At 41.3% G+C, this 22,912-nt stretch overlaps 1 protein-coding gene and 1 long non-coding RNA gene across 4 annotated transcripts in view; one reads left to right on the top strand and one right to left on the bottom strand.

Moving 5' to 3' along the window:
• kif26ba (kinesin family member 26Ba) overlaps positions 1–22,912 on the top strand; it is a 121,846-nt gene that overhangs the window by 44,050 nt on the left and 54,884 nt on the right. For both annotated transcript variants that reach the window (XM_061765820.1, XM_061765819.1), the window contains exon 4: positions 15,147–15,328. In XM_061765820.1, the coding sequence (XP_061621804.1) occupies positions 15,147–15,328 (182 nt within the window). The remainder of the gene's footprint in view (positions 1–15,146; positions 15,329–22,912) is intronic.
• LOC133474288 (uncharacterized) overlaps positions 1–22,912 on the bottom strand; it is a 73,538-nt gene that overhangs the window by 37,997 nt on the left and 12,629 nt on the right. For both annotated transcript variants that reach the window (XR_009787442.1, XR_009787443.1), the window contains exons 3-4: positions 7,888–8,069; positions 7,665–7,780 (exon numbers count right to left, since the gene is read on the bottom strand). This is a non-coding gene — a long non-coding RNA (uncharacterized LOC133474288). The remainder of the gene's footprint in view (positions 1–7,664; positions 7,781–7,887; positions 8,070–22,912) is intronic.

Genomic DNA, 22,912 nt, shown 5'->3' with positions numbered 1-22,912 from the left:
ATATCTGGAACTCAGCCACAGTGATCTTTGGGTTCTTCTTTACCTCTCTCACCAAAGCTCTTCTACCCCGATTGCTCAGGTTTGCCGGACGGCCAGCTCTAGGAAGGGTTCTGGTCGCCCCAAACGTCTTCCATTTAAGGATTATGGAAGCCACTGTGGTCTTAGGAACCTTAAGTGCAGCAGAGGTATTTTTGTAACCTTGGCCAGATCTGTGCCTTGCCACAATTCTGTCTCTGAGCTATTCAGGCAGTTCCTTTGACCTCATGATTCTCGTTTGATCTGACATCCACTGTGAGCTGTAAGGTCTTATACAGAAAGGTGTGTGGCTTTCCTAATCACGTCCAATCAGTTTTATCAAAGACAGTTGGACTGCAATAAAGGTGTAGAACCAGCTCAAGGATGATCAGAAGAAATGGACAGAACCCAAGTTAAATATATAAGTGTCACAGCACAGGATCTGAATACTTATGGCTGTGTGATATCAGTTTTTCTTTTTTAATAAATCAGAAAAAATTTCAACAATTCCGTTTTTTTCTGTCAATATGGAGTGCTGTGTGTACATTAATGAGGAAAAAATGAACCAATGATTTTAGCAAACGGCTGCAATATAACAAAGAGTGAAAAATGTAAGGGGGTCTGAATACTTTCCGTGCCCACTGTACATGTGGGGTCACCATTCACACATTCTACACCAGGGGTGGGTAAACTTTTTGGCTCAGGGGCCACGTTGACTTTTAAAATTTGACAGGCGGGCCAAGCCAGGACCAGATGCTTACATATCAAAAATAAACAAAACCAAAAAAAAGGCATTGTAGTGTCAGATTTACTTTTAATGGGAACAGTATTGCTTTGTTGATCACCTTTTGTTTGCCAGTGCATCAAAGTCTGGTGTTAGTTTTGTTGTGGCAATTCTCAGAACACATCTGAGGTGTTCATCACTCAGCTGGCATCTGTAGGTTGTTTTGTTGGTGTTGATCACCCTAAAGGTTTTTCCACACACATATTTAGAGCCAAACACCACCTGCATCCTCTGTGCCATCTTATGGATTTTTGGAAATTTGTCCGCGCTTAACGAAGCATAAAACTCATCCAGTTTGAGAGTTGAACTTCTCTTTAAAGACAGTATCACATTGGAGATCAATCAGTTCCATCTGCAGCTCCCGTGGCGCTGTTTCAGGGTCTTCTATGACTGAATCTTGGATGGCAGTTCGTCAGATAAAGGTGTTTTGCTGAGCCTGCAAGCTTGATTTTAACCGCTGAGCCGTAGCCATCAGTTCCTGCGTTGATTGGCTGTTAGCATAATCAGCATGCTTGCTAGAAAAGTGACGGCTGATGTTATGTTCCTCTAAAACCGCGATGGTTTCTTAACAAATTAGACATACAGCCTTTGACCGGACTTCAGTTAAAAAGTATTTAGTAGTCAATGCTATATTAAACATTTGGCACTCATTGTCGACTTTTCTTTTCATTGGCCCACTCATGGTTGAAGAAGGGTTCCGAGCAGTAGCAGAGTAAAAACAGCCAAAGTCAAGTCAATGTATCACTGTACCTACTGCGCTACCTGGTGGAACCACTGGGCATTACGGCACAACCTGGTGGAACCACTCGACATTAGGACAAGTTCAAATGAATGCAGTCATGATTTTGATATGATTTGGGCGCTTCTGTACCAATCTTTAGGAGGCCGGATTGAAATGATCACCGGGCCAGATGAGGCCCACGGGCCGTAGTTTGCCCATTCATGCTCTACACCACAGTATCCATGGATGTGAATGTGTGCATGCCTTTTAAAGGCAGGTCTACTCAGTTGAGTGACATGGAGGTGAACGTATGAGGATGCTCTGTTGGTAGGCTATTTCTTCGTCTATACCATTTGCCACTGCGGTGTACAATGACGGTTTCAAATGAGGCTACTGACAGGTGCACCGAGAATGTTCTTTTGATTACTGTATTTTGTTTAATAAAGCGATTGAAAGTGCACTAGCGGCTGTTTCCATCTTCCGTCTGTCTATCTATCTATCTATCTATCTATCTATCTATCTATCTATCTAGCTAGCTACTGTATGTGTTATGGATTACAATTCATTCTAACTTGATTCAAGAGGTGCAGTTGAGTAACTGTCCTGTACTGTACAATCAAAAAAAATCTGCGATGCTCAGAACCCACAATAAGTGAACCGTGATACAGCGGTGGTCGACTATACTTTAATAGTGACATGATCTCATTCAGTGTGTCATGCTGGCCCAGGTAATTGGCACGACAGTCAAAAGGATTCAAATCTCTTCTCTGGCCTTTCTGAGTGGAGTTTGCTTTCCTTCACCAAAATGGCATCCATCTGTCTATTCTCTATACCATTCATCCTTTTTAGGGTCTTAGAGTGCTGGTGTTTATTCCACCTGACTGTGGACCAGTGGCTGGGTACACCTTGAACTGGTCGCCAGTTAATCACAGGGCACATATACTGTAGAGACAGACAGCCAGTTAAAATCTGCAATGAGTGGAACTGAACCCACAACTACACTATCATTGACTCCCAAATCATGTTTTTCAGGTTAATTGAAGCCTGTAAATTGTCCATATTTGTGAATATGACTTGTTGTTTGTCTACATGTGCCCTGCGATTGACTAGCGTCCAATCTCTGGTCCAAAGTCAGCTGGGATAGGCTCCAGCTATCCTGTTACCATGAAATAAGCGGTAGAAAATGGATGGATGGATTAGCGCAATCATTCTTGGTTCCCAGGACTGCAGCCAATGGAAACAGTGGGAAGATAATCTTCTTTTATTAGTACAGCAGGCATGTAAAGAAGAGGAATGTCTAATGTGTTTGCATTGGGGATTAATTACTTAATAGAGCATGCACTTATTAACTGACAAAGTGATAACACGCTTGTCATTCTGACATAGTCTAATGGCGCCAATACAAGAGGTTTGTCAAATGCTGTCTTTTAAAGATAATAATTCTAAGCTTTGATTCACACTATCAGAGAGGTATTCATATAACAATATGTTGATGGTTGCAGGTGCGCAGAACAGTGTTTAATCATAATGAGAGCTGTATTAGAAACACCTCACAGTTTGATAACAATTTTACCTTGACAAAATTGGACCTAATGTCCATGTCTATTCAACACTGATTTTTTTTTTTTTTTTAATTGTTTTATTTATTTATTTTTTGTCACCAAGACCACTGGAGACTGTTGTAAATGTAATCTGAGAGTCTTCTCAAGATGCCAAAATAGTTTAGGAGAGACAGGAAGAGAGGGAACAGGAATAGACATGGGAGGAGGAGGAAAAACGCCTGCAGTGATGAGCCGTCCAGAGGTGTACAATAGAGACTCCAGGGGAGATCCTGAGGTGTGTGTGTGTGGGCATGCAAACATGTTCTACAGATGTAATAATTCATACAGTGATAATTAGAACTCTAGGGACTCACACCCCCGGTAACCCACCGATTTTACATTCATCCACTCTCTTTCTCACACACACATGTACACACCCATTTTTTTCTACACTTATTTCCTATGCCTATTTATCTTGTCATCCTCAAACTCAATCTGCTTCATTTTAATTAAATTTTGGCCACTGCTTTACATACTTCTTCAATTGATACTCAGTGCAGGATTTGAATGAGATTGTGTTATCTAAAAAAAAAAAAAAAAACTAGTGACCTTTAGCTGTCATTGCTTATGTATTATGATACGCTCTTTACAGTATGTATGATGACTGATAGTACATACAAAGAGCTATTACAGCAAACCCATGAAAGAATCAAATTACATGTAAATAGCCATACAGTAATGCAAATAGTCAGATTCCTTAAAAAAGATGAACTATTACAAGTAGAGTATTTCTTTTTTAAAAATGTAATCCTATTATGAGAATAAAGATGGATGTTTTACAAGTGAATGCCAAAATGTCCACATAAATGTAGCTGCCACCTACTACATAGTCATCGGGTAATATCGTTTAGTTAAAAACTTCAATTTAAATGATTGAAATGACTTGAGCTTTGTTCATTTAAAACATTTTTTCTGCAAAATTACAATTCATTCTTATTAAATTCCGACTTTGTCTTTTAATACTCCAACTTTATTTTGTGGTGATATTTTTCCTTTTATTTATTTTTTTGGGGGGTAAAATATGAATTTCTTCTAACTTTAACTTGAGTCTCATTATTGCGACTGTTTTCTCTTACACAAATGTATTTGAAAATCTTTTTAATATTACCATACACATTTTTACATAAAGTACGAATTCATTGTCATGATATTCCGACTTAATTCCCGTAATATTTCAATTTGATTCTCAAATTATGACTTTATTCGTGTAATTCTGTGACTTTATTCTTGAAGTCATATGGTCTATTTTCTTTTTAGTGTGGCCCATTTGAATCGAAGACTGAAAATCTGAAAGAAATGTTTAGATTGAAATTCTTTTAAAGGGAAACTGTGTAGGAATTACTCCCATCTAACGTTGAAATTGTGTATTGCATCCAAACAACTTTACACCCTCAGTTTTTCAAACACGTATTGCTACAACAGAAGCTGTCGTATATCAAAAAACCTCCAAGAGCAACAACACTGTTTAACAAAACTGAATGGAAAAAGTTAGCCTTAGGTAAATTTAGGCAGTGTTGACTTACTTGTCAAGGAGAAAGCGGGCAACTTCAGTTTCAAGATGCCAGACTGTCATGGCGCTCCCCTACAGGGTCACCACTCTTATGTGTAAATAAATATAAAATTATTCGCTTACGAGAATGTATCAGATTATTAACAGAGGTCATAATAAACCAGTGATAACACATACAGTGTATAAACGCAAACATCGATTTAGGCCTGAAAATGTTACACGGTGTCCCTTTAACTGTGTCTCAGTTTAGCATAACAGCAAAAACCACCGCAAACTACAACCACAATAAGGAAATGTCTTAAATTATTTTCTCAGTGGCAGTGTACATTACGAAATGTCTTGTGACTGTTCAGTTTCGATCCAATGCATTCAATGTGGTGCATGTCTTTGTTAGAGTTTGTCTCTCTTGTGGGAGGTGTGAAATGTCAGTGTTTCTGCTTTAAATTTTGACAGTAATGGCAGTTCGGCAATAGAGGAGAAATAGAGCAGGATCATAAATCACCCATGTTTAGACTCACACCCATGAGAAAGAGAAAGCTAAAGTGGGAGAAGCTGCCAAAAGTGATGATCGAAAGAGCTTTGTATGGTGGAATATGGGGAGAGCTCACAAAGTCACATCGAGAGATGCTGAGGGAGACATGTTCATATTGGCAAGAAAAGAGACATATAGTTCATAGAGTTTAAATGCAGTCCCTTGGGTTGAACATATTTCTCACCACATTAGGATTTTGTTGACATGGAAATGTCTCATGCAAAATCGATGATGATGACAAATTATGGTAAATTCCAATTCTGTTTGGCCAAGGAAAAAAGGCAAATTTTAAACACATTGGTACAAAATATTTTTTTCCTAAAAAAAACAAACAAACAGATTAAAAATCATTTGGATGGTACACTGGCTTGGAATTAGGAGAATGGAATCCCTGTCATTACAATTGCAACCTCAGATCAACTACTTTACAGGTCACTAATACAGTACTGGTGGACCAATCAGGACAGCGCTCATTTAGCTCAGCATTAGGTCATCATTGCTAACTTTACTGTTCAGAATTGCGCACAATGCTTGTACACACTTTGCTGTACAATAAAAGCAGGGGTCTTAAACTCAATTTACTCAGGGGCCGCTGGAGGTAGAGTCTGAATGAGGCTGATCCGCATCAAGTATTCCTCAAAAAGGGTTTCAAGTATTCAAACAAAGTACAACGGATCCAATCTTCTCGATCTATCAAAAACAGTTCAAAACACGAGTGGTTCCGAGGAACATGAACGGGTTCTACAGAACCTGAAGAGTTCTTCAGAAAATAGGCTTCTCTTGCCTTCTCCTTCCTGACAGAGGCCTGGCAACGCTTCCTCTTACACAGCTGAGCCACATTTGACTTGAGGGAGGAAGTAGTTGCGATGCTCTGTATGGCTTGAACATGGTGATCAGAAAGTTTGGGCCTGGACTTTGACCTATTAATGTTCACGGTGGAGAAGAGCTTTTCATACAGATACTGTTATAATCTGCTCCCAAGGAGATACAAGGTCCGCTTGAACATCCTGGAAAGCTCAGGGAAGGTGGGCAATTCTCGCAAAAATATTCCAAGCTTGTCTGCTTTTCCACACACCTGCCTGAACTTGGCTTTGAGTTCAGAATTGTACCACAGGCCAATGAGCTCCATTTGAAGCACAGGAGAGGGATCTTGCACATTGAAGCAGAAGGGGTCAGTGACAATTTGAAAATTGGCTTTGTATTTCTTAAAGCCTACAAACCTTTGATCAAATTCCTCCTGTAGCCTTACAATGGCATTAGCATGGTTCTCACCACTGGAATGTGCGGAATATGAGTGCCTTGCATTCTGGGAAATGGCAGAGGCTTGTCCGGGAAAGCTGGGCTTTCCATAAACCAAGTTTTGTGGAGAATAGTCTGATGTCACCTTAGGCAGCACTGGCAAGCTGCCCCTGGCCTTGTAACTTCTTGTTCAGTACATACAGCTCCTGTCTGTGTGATGTCAACAAGAACGGCTAAGTCCATGAGCCATGTGGGATCACTTAGTGCAAGAACAGCCATTCCATCCTTCTCCACGAAGGCTTTCACTTCTGCTCTCAACTCTCAAAACCTCTTCAAGGCGTTTCCCCTGCTGGCCAACATACAGTCAATCTATTTCCTCCAAAAAGGTGCACAACCGCATTTGCTTTCAGCTCCTGGATCTGCTATGGTTGATGCATTCCACAGCGACTACCACACAGTGCAATATCTCCTGAGTGGTGATCTGGCCATGCATTGGAATCACTGTGAGCAACTCCTCCATCATATTAAATTTGTCTTCAACACCACAGACATACTGTACATTGAAAGCTGCACAGTGTCAGTGATATCTGTGCTCTCATCAAGGGCGACTGAATATGCAGGGAAATGTTTGGTTTTCTCACCCAGCTGATCACAGTTCTGAGGACCCAGGTTCAAATCTGGCCTCGCCTGTGTGGAGTTTGCATGTTCTCCCCATGCCTGCGTGGATTTTCTCCAAGTACTCCGGTTTCCTCCCACATCCCAAAAACATGCATGGTAGGTTAGGTGAAGACTCTAAATTGCCCGTAATGTGGATTAAATAAGTCATACTTCTTCCCACCCCTTTTTGACATCCATCCATCCATCCATCCATTTTCTGTACCGCTCATCCTCACTTGGATGCAGGCATGCTGGAGCCTATCTCAGCTATCTTCGGGCGAGAGGCGGGGTACACCCTGAAATGGTCGCTAGCCAATCGCAGGGCACATTTAAACAAATAACCATTCGCACTCACATTCACACCTACGGGCAATTTAGAGTTTTCAATTAACCTACCATGCATGTTTTTGGGATGTGGGAGTCATTATGGCATCAAAGGAAGCATTCTCCACCCCAGCATCATACTGGTAACGCCTTTCTATTCATCTTCCTCCATAAATCACGACGTAGCTTGCTAACTAACAGAGATGGACAAAAAAACAAACAAAAAAAACGACAACAACAAATACAAACACAAATATGACACTCCATGACTTTTTCCTCACCTGTTTAACGACTTCGGCCTTGGTGGAGGTCTGCACTCTACTGAGTAACATTCTGGTCATTATAGCATTGCTAAAAACAACACATCTCATGGTGGCCAAAGACCCTTTCCACAGTACTGTAAATGGATAAAATGGAATAGCCATTATAGATTTGCATTTTAAGTTGAAACGGAACAACAGAAGTAACATTTTTTTCTTTTCTTTTCCATTTCCTGCCACTGACCTCATCTCATCTCTATTCATTTTGTGTCTTTCCACGTTTTGCACGTCACTTGGCATTTTCAACATTCTGCTCCATTGTCCCACTGACTTTTTCAGTGCATCTCCCCCACTGTCTCTTTGCTTCTTACTGGGCTGCAGTAAAGCTGTTAGATTGTTTTACAGGTAGCCAGGTTCTCTGTTCCCCTGATAATAAGAGACAAGACCACACACATGCACATGCATTACTCTTCATCCGCGTACGTTTCCTAAATTTCAGCCCGGATTTGTTTGTTTGACAGCGTGGCCTGCTTTTGGAAACAGATGGGAGAATACAATAAATCTAAGAGAGACAGATGAGGGAGGTGAATGTTTTGGAAATGGAGGTTGGCTCATAATGAAGATGAACGAGCTCACTTTTACCCTCTTTTATTTTTACCAAGAGACGAACTGAGCAGAGAAGCAGGAGGGCTAATATAATAAACATACTTTCTTCTCTTTTTGACCTCAAATGTTCACTGGGCACAGCATTAGATTCACCTGTACAATTTTGTGATATCCAAAATAAGATAACATAAACCAGCGTCAAGCGATTTTAAAAATAACAATGTTCAGTTTCGATGGTAAATGTCAAAGAATAATTCATTTAACAATATATTTATTGTTGTGATTGTAGTTTGCAGTGGTGTACAACTGTACTGCATCCTACTCTTTCCTGGTTCTCATTAGATTGTGGAAGTATTCATAATGTACAGTGCTGAACAACTTTATGGTGTGGTACATAAAGTATATTTACAGTATCATATTCAGTTGATGGATGCCCAGTGGATACTCTAGTCATCTACGATCATTTATTTAGTTTCCATTAGGTTCAGTAAACAGCTCTTATGTTGTGCAGATATACACTACCAGCCAAAGGTTTGGACACAGTTTCTCATTCAATAGCACGAGAAAGTGTATCTAAACTTTTGACTGGTAGTATAACGAATGTTGTGGTCAGTGAGTGTGTTGCGTGAGTTTCGTTCTTGTTTTACTGTGGCAAACTTGACTCACTAGAGCAGATTTCCAACAGTTACGTTATGCCCCAAATTATTAAAACTATGTTGTTTATTTTCTGGCTGGAAATAACAAAAGAAAGTAGCCAAATGGTGTAAGAGCTTCAGTTTACTTAGATCAATTTCATTTTAAAAATCATATCCAAAAGGATCTCAACCTCTTTATTCTCAATCAAGACATAGTCAATGTTACAACTACTGTATATTGTTGATTGGAAAGTTCCTAATCAGTGGTTCTCAAACCTCTTACACCAAACACCACCTAAAAAGATCCTTAGCTCTCCAAGTACCACCGTTGTGACAAACATGAATGAATACTGAATAGTAGTAGGTCTGACTGTTAATCAAAAACACAGGTTTTTATTCCTGACAATAACACTACCAGTCAGAAATTTGGACACACTTCTCCATTCCATAGCATGAAAAAGTGTTTGAAAAACTTTGACTTGTTAGTCCATATATAATATTATTGTAAGCCACTAACATAATGCACTGTTTGAACAGTGACACTGTACCTAAATATAGGAGAGGGGGGGAGGGAAATAAGGATTCAGTAAAATAGTATTATGCACACAAATTCAATGAAAGTATTAAAACAGACTGTTATTAAACATCCAATACAAATGTATACAATACAAAGTTAAATACAACTAAACTTCATTCAGGCAGTGATTCTTTAGCAGCTTCCCACGTACCGCTAGTGTTACTAGTATCACACTGAGAATCACTGTTCAAGAGCATTTATGCCTATTACAGGCGTTTGTCAATTTATGTACAAAATAATAATAAATAATAATGAAAATGACACTTTTAATGCGATCTCTTAACACAACTTCCTACAGTCTTGCTTCAATTTCGTGTTTGTCATTTCCAGCTAAAAGATAACCATTGAATAAATAAACATTCACTTACCTAAAATTTGGCCAGGGTATAAATCTTTTTGGTCTTAATTATAATACGTAGAGTCATTTCTGCACATCTGCTACTGTAAACAAACATTTTATTCTGCTGTTGCTAAATTGGAGTGGAGAGGACATTCACATGTAACCCAATCTGTGCAATATCGTATACATACATATGAAAATCAATACAGTATTAGCACACTATTGAAATATTCCCGTCTTCTCATTCGACAAGATGAAAAGATTTTGCTGGCTGGTCTTCCACGTACAGCCCACCCGACCCTTGTTCTTATGAGTGGTCACCACTGCTTTAATAATGCAGCACTGGAGAGCTCAGTGAGTGAGTGGAAATGGGCGTCAATGCTCAGTGTAGTATAAACTATAGAGGCGTCTCATTTACTAGCGGTGATTTATCAAGACAGCAGGCTGCATGCTTGGACCCTGTGAACCCTTTTACAATAAATATGCACACACACACACACAAGCACACGCACACGTACGCGTGCACACACACACACACACACAGACAGACAGACAGACAGACACACACACGTCAATCTTGTGGCAGCAGTTTGAGATATTAGTGACTGACTCAAATATGTACTGTATTAAGATATTTATTATCTAATACCGCAGTCATCTAACTGAAAAAAAAGTTTGTATGAATAAAACTAACACAATCTTCATAGTGATGTCAGTAATGATATCCATCCATCCATTTTCAACACCGCTTATCCTGGCTAGGGTCGCGGGACACTGGAGCCTATCCCAGCTGACTTCGGGCGAAAGGCGGACTACACCCTGAACTGGTCGCCAGTCAGTCGCAGGGCACATATAGACACGGACAATCAATCGCACTCACATTCACACTGTCACTGAGTGGGAACTGAACCCACGCTGCCTGCACCAAAGTCAGGCAAGTGTACCACTACACCATCAGTGACTAAACTAAATAGATTTTGCTATTATTATTATTACTATGCACTATTATTGCTAATCAGAATCAGAATCCTCTTTATTTGCCAAGTATGTCCATAAAACACACAAGGAATTTGTCTCCGGTAGTTGGAGTCGCTCTAGTACGACAACAGACAGTCAATTGACAGAGAACACTTTTGAGACAAAGACATTGACAAAGAAAACAGTCACTGAGCAGTAAAGGGTTGCTAGTTATCTGGTAATGCTGGTACAGTTTTTTAAATTTTTTGGACAATTGTGCAAAAAGATGCAGAGTCCTCTAGCACTTAGAGCAGTTCGAAAGACTAATATTGCAATAGTCCGGTGCAATGACCATTGTGCAAAGGGCGCCGAGACTTCAAGGAGTGTATACAAGTTTAAAGTGACGAGTAGCGCGATAATCTGGGACAATGTTGATTGTGCAATTGTTGCAGATACTCCACAGTCAGTGTGCAAATGGAGCAGATGCTACTCTGGCATGAGTGGCCAGTATTGGTCAACAACAGATATGCAAATAGTGCAGCGTGGCGAGACTACTACAGTGAGTGCACGACTAATATATAATTGGCCCCACAGAAATGTGACGACGAACTCAAGTCAAAAAAAAAAATTGCCAGCATGTTGCAATAGAATTGTAGGTTAGGTGTTTAAGAAGTTGATCGCAAGAGGGAAGAAGCTGTTGGACTGTCTGCTAGTTCTAGTTTGCATTGATCGGTAGCGCCTACCTGAGGGAAGGAGCTGGAAGAGCTGGTGACCGGGATGTGGAGTGCCCGAGAGGATTTTGCACGCTCTTGTCTTAGTTCTGGCAGCGTGCAAGCCCTCAAGGGTGGGTAGGGGGGTACCGACAATCATTTCAGCAGTTTTGATTGTCCGTTGCAGTCGGAGTTTGTCCTTTTTTGTATCAGCACCAAACCATACTGTGATGGAAGAACACAGGACTGATTCAATGACCGCTGTGTCCGCCTCAGCAGCTCCTGTGGCAGGCCGTGCTTTCTCAGAAGCCGCAGGAAGTACATCCTCTGCTGGGGCTTTTTGAGGACGGAGTTGATGTTGGTCACCCACTTCAGGTCCTGGGAGACTGTAATTCCCAAGAACTTGAAGGTCTCGACGGTTGACACAAGGCAGCTGGACAACGTGAGGGGCAGCTGTGGCGAAGGATGCCTCCTGAAGTCCACGATCATCTCTACAGTCTTGAGCGTGTTCAGCTCCAGGTTGTGTCGGCCGCACCACAGCTCCAGCCGCTCCACTTCCTGTCGATATGCAGACTCGTCACCGTCCTTGATGAGGCCGATGACAGTGATGTCTTCTGCAAACTTCAGGAGTTTGACAGCCGGGTGTGCTGAGGTGCAGTCGTTCGTGTAGAGAGAGAAGAGCAGCAGAGAGAGGAGACAACCTTGGGGCGCCCCAGTGCTGATGCTGCATGTGGATGAGGTGGCCTCCCCCAGCCTCACCTGCTGTGTCCTGCTCGTCAGGAAGCTGTAAATCCACTGGCAGATGGCAGGTGAGACGCTGAGCTGGAGAAGCTTGGATGAAAGGAGTTCGGGTATGATGGTGTTGAACGCTGAGCTGAAGTCCATGAACAGGATCCTCGCGTAGGTCCCTGCACTGTCGAGGTGTTCTAGGATGAAGTGCAGTCCCATGTTGACTGCATCATCCGCAGACCTGTTCGCTCGGTAGGCAAACTGCAGGGGGTCCAGCAGGGGACATGTGACGCTCTTGAGGTGGTCCAGCACGAGACGTTCAAAGGACTTCATAACCACAGATGTCAAGGCGACAGGCCTGTAGTCATTTAGACCCGAGATTGCAGGTTTCTTGCGGACTGGAATGATGGTGGAGCGTTTGAAACAGGATGGTACTTCGCACAGTTCCAGAGATCTATTGACGATCTGAGTGAAGACTGGCGCGAGCTGGTCCGCGCAGACTTTGAGGCAGGATGGGGACACATGGTCTGGGCCTGCCGCTTTATTAATCTTTTGTTGTTTGAAGATGCATCTCACATCCTGTTCGTGGATGGTTAACGTAGAAGTCAGAGGTGTGACTGTGGTCGGGGCTGCGTACGAATGGGTGTGGGGTGTGAAAGTGTCCTTTTCAAATCTGCAGTAGAAGGTATTCAAGTCGTTGGCTAGTGTGCTATTGTTCTCAGCTTGGGGGGATCGTCGCTTGTAATTAGTCAGCGATTGGAATGCATGCCAGACTGATTTAGAGTTGTTAGCGCTAAACTGTTTTTCCAACTTTGCTGCATAGTTCCTCTTTGCAATGTTAATTTCTCTAGTCAGCAGGTTTCTAGCGCGATTATACACGGCCCTGTGCCTGCTCTGATATGCGTCCTCCTTAGCTTGGCGAAACTGCTTAAGTTTAACAGTGAACCACGGCTTGTTGTTGTTGAAAGTGCGAAATGACTTTGTTGGTCCACAAACCTCTTCACAGAAACTGATATAGGATGTGACAGTGTCCGTATATTCATCCAGGCTGCCAGCTGAATTTTCAAAGACACTCCAGTCTGTGCTGTCTAAACAGCTTTTAAGTTCCATCTTTGCTTCATTGGTCTACTTTTTCACTGTTTTCACTGTAGGCTTCGTGCATTTACGCTCTTGCCTGTACGTCGGTATTAAGTGAATTAAGCAGTGATCAGACGAGCCCAGTGCTGCACGTAGTTTGGCACGGTATGCGTTTTTTAGCGTCGTATAGCAGTGGTCCAAAATTTTATTTTCCTTTGTAGGACAGTCGATGTGCTGATTGTATTTAGGGAGTTCGTGGTTGAGTTTAGCTTTGTTAAAGTTATAATTCAGTGACAGTTGTCACCCTGTTGTGTACACTTTGGAACAGGAATTGATACACTACCTAAAGTAATGGTTTCAAGGAGGGGGGGACAAAAAAAAACAAAAAACAGGTTTGACAGCTAAATAAGGTATAAATTCCTAGAATCACTGTTAACATATACAGAAACGACAACCACATTTAACACAACAATAAGGACGTTAAATTATTGTAACAACAACAAAAATTTACATTGCATTGTGGGAATCGCGCGTCCGACGTCACATATGCTTGTTTTCGTTAGCATTAGCAGCTAGCTTTGTGAGCGATCACGCAAAGAGTTACACAGCGGGCCGGCCGTGCGCTGTCTGGGCTTCTTGTTCATTATATCTATTCTATTCGACATAAAACTACATTGTTCTTGTCCTTTTCTTTGCCTCTTTTTGACATAATATTTTACACAGTGTCCCCTAGTGTTCTGACTGAGAAACCATAGTTGGAAAATTATGCCTTTATTGACAAGATGACAAACTTGTTCCTCTTTTAAAAAAAATAATCCATCCATCCATTCATCCATTTTCAACACCGCTTATCCTGTTTAGGGTCGCGGGGGGCTGGAGCCTATCCCAGCTGACTTGGGGCGAAAGGCGGACTACACCCTGAACTGGTCGCCAGTCAGTCGCGGGGCACTTAAAAATTTATATCTTATGTTTTTGATCGTCACAAGAAATGGCCAGTTTAAACTGAAATCTAGTTACATTTGAGTTTGAAATGGGCCCACTATAAATATTTGTAGACAAGAAAATGCAGTTTCCTGCTTTATGCACAATTTGATTTGATTACCCAAAAGAGGAAACCAATCGGTCGTTCATTATTAAGCAGAATGTCTCATTTTCTCTTGTGTATTCATAATTGCTCTTTAACCAAGCAAAAATATATGTTATCCTTATACTTGATTATTCTGATAGAATTGTCAGTAGAATACTCGATTACTAATTGCAGCACTCCTGGATCCAAATTCTTATTTGTGACAGGTCTGTTTAATGTCACTTCTGAAAGAAGTTAGTTGTTGCATGTCCTCACCGCATGTGTGTCTCCCCCCATTCACAAATAAGGACACGATTTGACGACATACATATTAATTTCTACGTTAGTTGTGGTCAAATATCTAGAGGCGGTGTACACCCTGAACTGGTCGCCAGACAATTACATATTTATTAAATATAAATATTATATATATGAAAATATTTTTATTTTGTTGGTAAAATGACTCAAAAGGACTCGAAACTCGAAGTGTAGAACTGGCGACTTGACTCGGGACTTGCATTTCTCGATTTGGGACCTGAGGGCAAAGACTTGAGACTGACTTGTGACTTGCGGACTTGTTCCCACCTCTGTTATGTTGTCATTGGAACACAAATTGAAGTAAACAAGCACATCATACAGTGAGAGAGACAGTATTGTACTTTTCCTGGTATGTAGCCTTTCGTACCGAAGTGGCTGGTGTCCCATCATTTATATTTTAAATATAAAAACCCAATTCAATAAAAGTTGTTGTGATTAAAATCAACTGTCCTCATTGTTAATATCTCTCTTGTCTCTGTTTAAATTAGATCTCCCAGATAGTGTCGGAGTCGTCCAGAGAAGGTTTGACCGAGGCTGCCCTGAACCGCTACAACACACACTCACCTTCGCACACCAACTCAACACCACACACAAACTCACCATCACACACTGCGGCGACCACCAGCACGTCACAGAGCACCGGCTCGTCTGCAGCCTCCTTCTTTGCCAGGTAAGATGCATTCAGCTCAGAATGCAGTATGTGCTTGGTGGATATCATTCGGTTGAAAATACATTGTTCACTACAAACATTTCTTGATTTAATACAGTTCAATTCAGTTAGTCTTGTATGGTTGGATGCATTAAATTAAACCAAAGTTATAGCTTGAGCTTGAGGCGTAAGTATAACATTTTTTTTACTTTTATTATTGTCGAGTTATTATTATTATACTGAGCAGTCAGTACACAAATGTTTGTTATAATACGTTGCACCTGCTTACTACTTTGCCATCATGGGCAACCTTCTATCCATCATAGGCATCCGTCAATCCATTTTCTGTGGGATTATACTTACAGGATTAGGATTGTGGGCAGAAGTGCGTAGTGATGCACTACATTTATTTCATTACATTTACTTAAAGGGGACATATTTTACCAAACCAGCTTTTTCTAGTATTTGGAATGTAATATTGTCTGTATGGTGGCTCAGTAAACATGTGAAATATGAATTAAAATCATCCACGCATTCCTGAGTAACAGACGTTTTTCTGCCGAGAGGCCTGAAATCAGGTCATTCGAATAGCTCAAGCTTATCTACAGTACGTCACTAGTGAAGTTCTTCACCTTCCCTTTCCGCTCCCGAGCCAGCCCTGTTAACATAACAAGCATGCATGCTCTCACAAGTGGGTCTTCTACACTGAGGCAACCAATGAGAGCAAAGGGGGCGGTCTTAGCCAAATATGGACAAAGCAGATACAAAACTGGGTCAAACAGCAGTAGCTATCAGAGGGGCCTTTTCTAGACACTGCAAAAAACCGATGGTGTTTTTTGAAATGTAATTGACATTTTTATACTAATTGTACATGCACTAATTGCACAAGTAGCTTTAATGCCGCATGGTTGAGTTGCCTTGTTACTGTCTTTCATGTAATAGCTGCCTGGTGAGCCTATTGTGCTGTTGCACAAGTTTAAAAAAAGATAGTTCCTTTAAGACTATTTCTTATCACTTAATTTGCCTTAATTTTTGTCTTAATTGTTGTTAAAATGTTATTTTATTAACGAGCTAATCTATTATTGTTTTAGTGATATTGTTGGACAATATCTGAATTTGTGCAGTCCTAATTTACATTTCTGTCTGGGTGATTTAGAAAAATAATAAATCAGAAGTTACTCACAAGTTACTCAGTACTTGAATTTTTTTTTTTTTTACTGAATACTCACTCAGTTAATTATTTTGAGGACTACTTTTTACTTTTACTTATTATTCTAAAGTAACTGTACTCTTACTTGAGTACAATATTTGGCTACTCTACCCACCTCTGGTTACATGCGAGCCCTACGCCGATCCCAGCTGACTTTGAGCAAGACGTGGGGTACACTCTGGACTGGTCACCAGCCAATCACAGGGCACATATAGCCAAACGACCGCACACATTTACACCTTTTGACAATTTTGAGTCTTCAATTTACCAAGCATGCATGTTTTGGAACGTGAGAGCAAGCTGGAGAAAAGCACACATAAGAAGGCCTGAGCTGAGGTTCAAACCCAGAACCTCTCAATTGTGAGTCAGATGTGCAAACCACTATGGAGGTGTTATAAAAAAACATCAAAACCCAAAGAAACGTCCAAAAATCTGAAATATCACACAAAATGATGGTTCAACCTTTTTTTTTTTTTTATATACATTTCCATTTTGTTTTTGCATATACCGTAATGAAGAATCTAGCTTCAGATGTCATCAAATCTGAAGACACTCAATGTGACGCAAGGCCAATAAGACTTGACTGGTGAGGATAAATTATTGATGACTGAGAATGGGAAGCTCAAGATGAACACTAAATAATAAATGGTAACAAAGCCTGTGATTATGTCATCAAAGCGGCTGAGGCATTGTTGAAATTCACATCGAGCAAGCCATATTAATGATTGTATAGAGCTTCTACAAATACAATTAAAGGTCACTCTTGTGTTTATTGTCCTTCCTCTTCTTCTCTATATGTTACCGGCATGCTCCTCCAGTGTTACTTTCTTAACCATCAAAGTGTCATGACCAGCTTGTAAATTCAAGTGGAACTCATACAAACACATAATCATGCTGTCGTTTTTAGTTTTCCTTCTATCACCTTTGAACTGGGAGGCAACCAGGCCATTTAATACAAACACACACACACACATAAGCATGCACACACACGCATGCACACACACACACATCTGGCTGACATTCTAAGCAGGTACAACCAGTTGTCTTTGGGTTGACTTACAAGCATCAACGTCCAGAGAGAAAGAACATACCGTTAAGTTTAATGTTGGAAGTGTCAAGCGTGTTTTTGTGTGTTTGTCTTCTCTTTGTTGTTGTATAATTGGATTGTTTATCTTGTGACGGCTTCTCTTAAAGATATCAAAAAAGGACAAAGTGGTTCCTTTGTTCCAAATGTGACCTTCACACATACGCCCTATTTGCTACACGCATCAGCCACCTGTGTGTAGGTGTGTGCGTGTGTGTCACAAGGCTAATTGTGAAGACAAAACTGTTTATGCAGTCATCTTTGCTGGTTTTCTATGTGTGTTTATGGTAGATGCAGCCATGCAAGGCTGCTAAATCCCATGGCTGCCATGCTCTTTACCCTCAAACGTGGACTGAATACAGACACCCCTATTAGAAACACACACACACCCACACGACACACATGTGCTAAATCCCTGTGTCGCTCGATGCCATTGTCCCACCTTCATTCATTGCTCTTTTGCTCGTTCCTTGATTCCTTTCTTCCTTCCTTGTTCCTCTCCCAATCCGCCTGACTCCACACTGACCTCCTCCATCCATGCCGCCACTAATGCGCGTATGACTAATATCTTTCATTAGTGCCAATGGCTCTGTGAATATGTCACACTCACACCGCTGTGGCGCTCTTTCGTTTCCCCCAGTGCTGCTGCAGTGGCCCTCTGGGGACGCCTGGCAAAAAGATGGAGACATGCTGGACACGCTAGGTGTGGCGTGTGTGCGTGTTTGTGTGTGTGTGCGTGTGCGTGTGTGTGTGCGCTCCAACTGGGGAGAGGGAGTTTCTATCAGTGCAGGAATTTTATACTGCATGTTCTGCCGATTTCCTCTTTGGGGATTTGTGTGGTCGGTGTGTGTGCGTAGCTGGAGGTACTAGAGTAAATGAATTGGTCCCAAGTGATTTGGAGAATTGGAAAGGTGTTGTTATTTTGGAAGGAGAATAGCTAATAGTGAGGGGGAGGCTGTCTCTTTACCTCTTACTGTCGTTAATTCCTCTTTAATATCAAAATGACAATTGGGAATGAATTCACCCATTAAACACAATATTGAAAACAGAAAATCTCGAAATGACTTAGTCATAATCTCTGATCAACTGAAATAGAACTTTATTGTCACAGTCACAGGAACAGTGAAAATCAGTTAGGCACCTCACAATTTGCAGCATTGAACAAAAATAAATAAGCAAAAGTATCAAAACACATTTACAGAACAAACAATTACCATATTACTGTATGCGTAATTATGCGATTCTTTTTTTTTTTTTTTTAAACATACGAGTATTGCACATTTCCCCCCCAGATAATATTGTCACTATTGACACTTTCAAATGGGTATCAATTGCCATGCGTCTATTAGTGTGGTTGTACTTTACAGTGGTATTACACCAAGATCAAATATTATATACCTCCCAGCTCTCACACAGCTAAAAGAGACGCGAAAGTGTCACTAATGTTGTGTCTTTGAGGCAGAGATTTTGCTTTGACTTTTTTTTTTTTGTAATTGAATTATTCAAGTTATTCGATGAATCGTTTCAGCCCTACTTTATATATTTCACAGTCCAAAATGATATGCTGTGATGTGTAAACCCACAATATTGTCCTCAATGAATGTCCTTTTTGCATTTGTCAGAATATACTTGCAATTTCAACTTAAGCATGAGTTATTTTCTACAATGATATTTAATATTTTTGAAGACTGGTTGCACTGAAGGTGCAAGAGTCAGCGAGGGAAGGAGAGACGAGGGTGCCACAAGAGGATCCAGGATAATTGGGCAGAGAGGATTAAAATGCAGGGGTAGATCTGCAGGTTGATTGCGAGGGATTGAAGCAAGAAGGGGACAGCAGAGATGTGAAGCATGGAGACGAGTGGAGGAATGAACAAAGAGAATGGAGGAAGGAGTGTTATACAGTATATAAAAAGGTTGGAAAATGGCTGGCAGAGGAGGTGCTGATGGATGGGGGGAGGCAGTCGATGGATAGAAAACAAGCGCCCTTCATTTTAGTGCAAGATTGGAATAGATCCACTCACCCAAATCCCAGGCCACTTGTCATTAAACACTGCCAATTAGATGTGTAGGTGTGTCTCTACACCAGACAGAACACACACAGACGCACACTCATAGCATGTGTTATGACTATTTGTCAAACTGTTGGATTTGACAAGCGGATTATAGTGAACTGATGCGTTGTTGCGAGAGGGATTCTACAGTCCTGTGACCACGTCCATCATTCAAGTTAGTGCAACATCCATCGTTACATCAATATAGAATGACAAACTGTAGATTTTAAGTCATGGACAAAATCCAGTCAGGAACTACATATTTGTGCCCACTAAGTAGTGGACCTTTTTGATCATTTCAGGCAACTGTACTTCAGCAAGTTCCATTGCATTTATTTTTGACATCACACCTCACATTTAAATACAAATACAGTGCAAACATCTAATTAGGAAAATAATGAACATGGTGCAGACTGCCATGACAGATAGGGACTCTTAACTGGGTAGGCAAGGGGGAAGTTTTTGTTTTTTGCGACAGACATGCTTCGGAGCTACAGAAGAAAAGTTTTGTTTCCACGTATGATAAAGTGTATGATATGCAAAATTTCTGCATTAGTTTAAAGAAGAGTAAGGGGCAATTGTATTTTTGGTCCACCTACGGTACTTCACAACTGACTAGTTTTAAGCAACAGTAATATAAACAGATAATTGTAAACGTGCATTTGGTATATGCCAAAGACATGGCTAGAAGTTAGTAATGTAAGCACAGATACTAAGGCAAACACAGCATGAGAGGTGTCCTGACTGGTCCAATATTATATCGACCACTTACAGTCAGTAGGTGATTCAGGATTGCCATGACTGACAGACACAGATTTTCACTTACCTCTCGCACAAAAGTCAACTGGGACAGGGTCCAGTTCACCCGCGACTCTATTGAGGACATATATACAATATAGTATATAAATGTTGCAATGCAGCCCTATGGGGGGCACAAGCCAGTGCAAACTGTAGGCCGGTCCCAAGCCCAGATAAATGCAGAGGATTGCGTCAGGAAGGGCATCCGGGTTAAAAGTTTGCCAAACAAATATGAGCGTTCATCCAAAGAATTCCATACCGGATCGGTCGTCGCCCGGGTTAACAACGTCCGCCACCGGCGCCGTCAACCTGCAGGGCGCCGGTGGAAATTCAGCTACCGTGGGTCGAAGACGAAGAAGAGGTGGAAAGCGGGTTTTTCAGCAGAAAGAGAAGAGGAAAGCACAGAGCCTAGAACTGAATGTGGGGACTTTGAATGTTGGGACTATGACTGGAAAGTCTCGGGAGATGGTTGACATGATGATTAGGAAAAAAGTTGATATATTGTGTGTCCAGGAGACCAGGTGGAAAGGCAGTAAGGTTAGAAGTTTAGGGGCAGGTTTAAATTATTTTACCATGGTGGAGATGGGAAGAGAAATGGAGTCAGGGTTATTTTAAAAGAGTTGGCTAAGAATGTCTTGGAGGTGAAAAGATCGAGTGATGAGGCTGAAACTTGAAATTGAGGGTGTTATGTATAATGTGATTAGTGGTTATGCCCCACAGGTAGGATGTGACCTAGAAGTGAAAGAGAAATTCTGGAAGGAGCTAGACCAAGTAGTTCTGAGCATCCCAGACAGAGAGAGAGTTGTGATTGGTGCAGATCGTAATGGACATGTTGGTGAAGGAAATAGGGGTGATGAAGAAGTGATGGGTAAGTACGGCATCCAGGAAAGGAACTTGGAGGGACAGATGGTGGTAGACTTTGCAAAAAGGATGAAAATGGCTGTAGTGAACCCTTTTTTCCAGAAGAGGCAGGAAAATAGGTTGACCAACAAGAGCGGAGGTAGAAGCACGCAGGTGGATTACATCTCGTGCAGACGATGTAATTGGAAGAAGTTTACCGACTGTAAGGTAGTGGTAGGGGACTCTGGTGATGGGGAGGAAGATTAGGAAGACAAAGGCAGAGCAGAGAACCATGTGGTGGAAGCTGAGACAGGACGAGTGTTGTGCAGCTTTTCGGGAAGAGGTGAGGGAGGCTCTCGGTGGACAGGAGGAGCTTCCAGAAGACTGGACCACTGCAGCCAAGGTGATCAGAGTGGCAGGCAGGAGAGTACTTGGTGTTTATTCTGGCAGGAAAGGAGAGAAGGAGACTTTAAATACTTGGGGTCAACCGTCCAGAGCAATGGTGAGCGTGGTCAGGAAGTGAAGAAACGGGTTCAAGCAGGTTGTATTGGGTGGAGGAAGGTGTCAGGTGTGTTAAGTGACTCTGCTAGGAGGAAGGGCAAAGTTTATAAAACAGTGGTGAGGCCAGCCATGATGTACGGATTACATAAAGACAGTGGCACTGAAGAGACAACAGGAAGCAGAGTTGGAGGTGGCGGAAATTAATATGTTGAGGTTCGCTCTCGGAGTGACCAGGTTGGATAAAATTAGAAATGAGCTCATCAGAGGGACAGCCAAGGTTCGATGTTTTGGAGACAAAGTTAGAGAGAGCAGACTTCAATGGTTTGGACACGTCCAGAGGAGAAATAGTGAGTATATTGGTCGAAGGATGATGAGGATGGAGCTGCCAGGCAAGAGCGCTAGAGGAAGACCAAAGAGAAGGTTGATGGATGTCATGAGGGAAGACATGATGGCAGTTGGTGTTCGAGAGGAGGATGCAGGAGATAGGCTTACATGGAAAAGGATGACGCGCTGTGGCGACCCCTAACGGGACAAGCCGAAAGGAAAAGAAGAAGAAGTATATAAATGTTGCAATATACTAGATTATGTTAATTTGGATTACATACAGTAAACACCAAAGGTTCTCTTTGTGTCTATAATAATTCCCAAAATAATAAAAAAATAATGCTTCAAATGGCAAATTTTTTATTTCCAATCCACATTTCTTCTTTCATTGTTCCTCCAGGACAGTCCTTCCATTATTTTCGCACTGTAGCCGCCTGCCCTCCTCCGCTACCTTGCGCTCATCTCAGTAACCCGCTACACTTAATTGAAAGCCAAGGGTGAAAGATATAGCTCTTTGACTGAGTGTGCATCAGGGCAGGAGGTCCTCTCTCTACAAAACCACAGGAGTGCGACGGCTTAAGAGCTCAATTACTCTATAATGATAATATTCAGTCTTTTTGTGAGTTAATTCCCAGTTATTCAAAAATTGCTTATTCATTTTACCATTAACAGTCTCCATCTTCCTCCTCAGCTGTGGTCTGTATGAATGAAAAACATTGAATTTCATTTATTCCTTCTTTAAATACATAAATATTATGACATGAAATAATAATAATTATACATTTTTATATATTAAT

The sequence above is a fragment of the Phyllopteryx taeniolatus genome, chromosome 2 (genome assembly GCF_024500385.1).
Source record: "Phyllopteryx taeniolatus isolate TA_2022b chromosome 2, UOR_Ptae_1.2, whole genome shotgun sequence".
NCBI classification, from domain to species: domain Eukaryota; kingdom Metazoa; phylum Chordata; class Actinopteri; order Syngnathiformes; family Syngnathidae; genus Phyllopteryx; species Phyllopteryx taeniolatus.
This window is presented reverse-complemented; position numbering and strand designations above follow the sequence as displayed.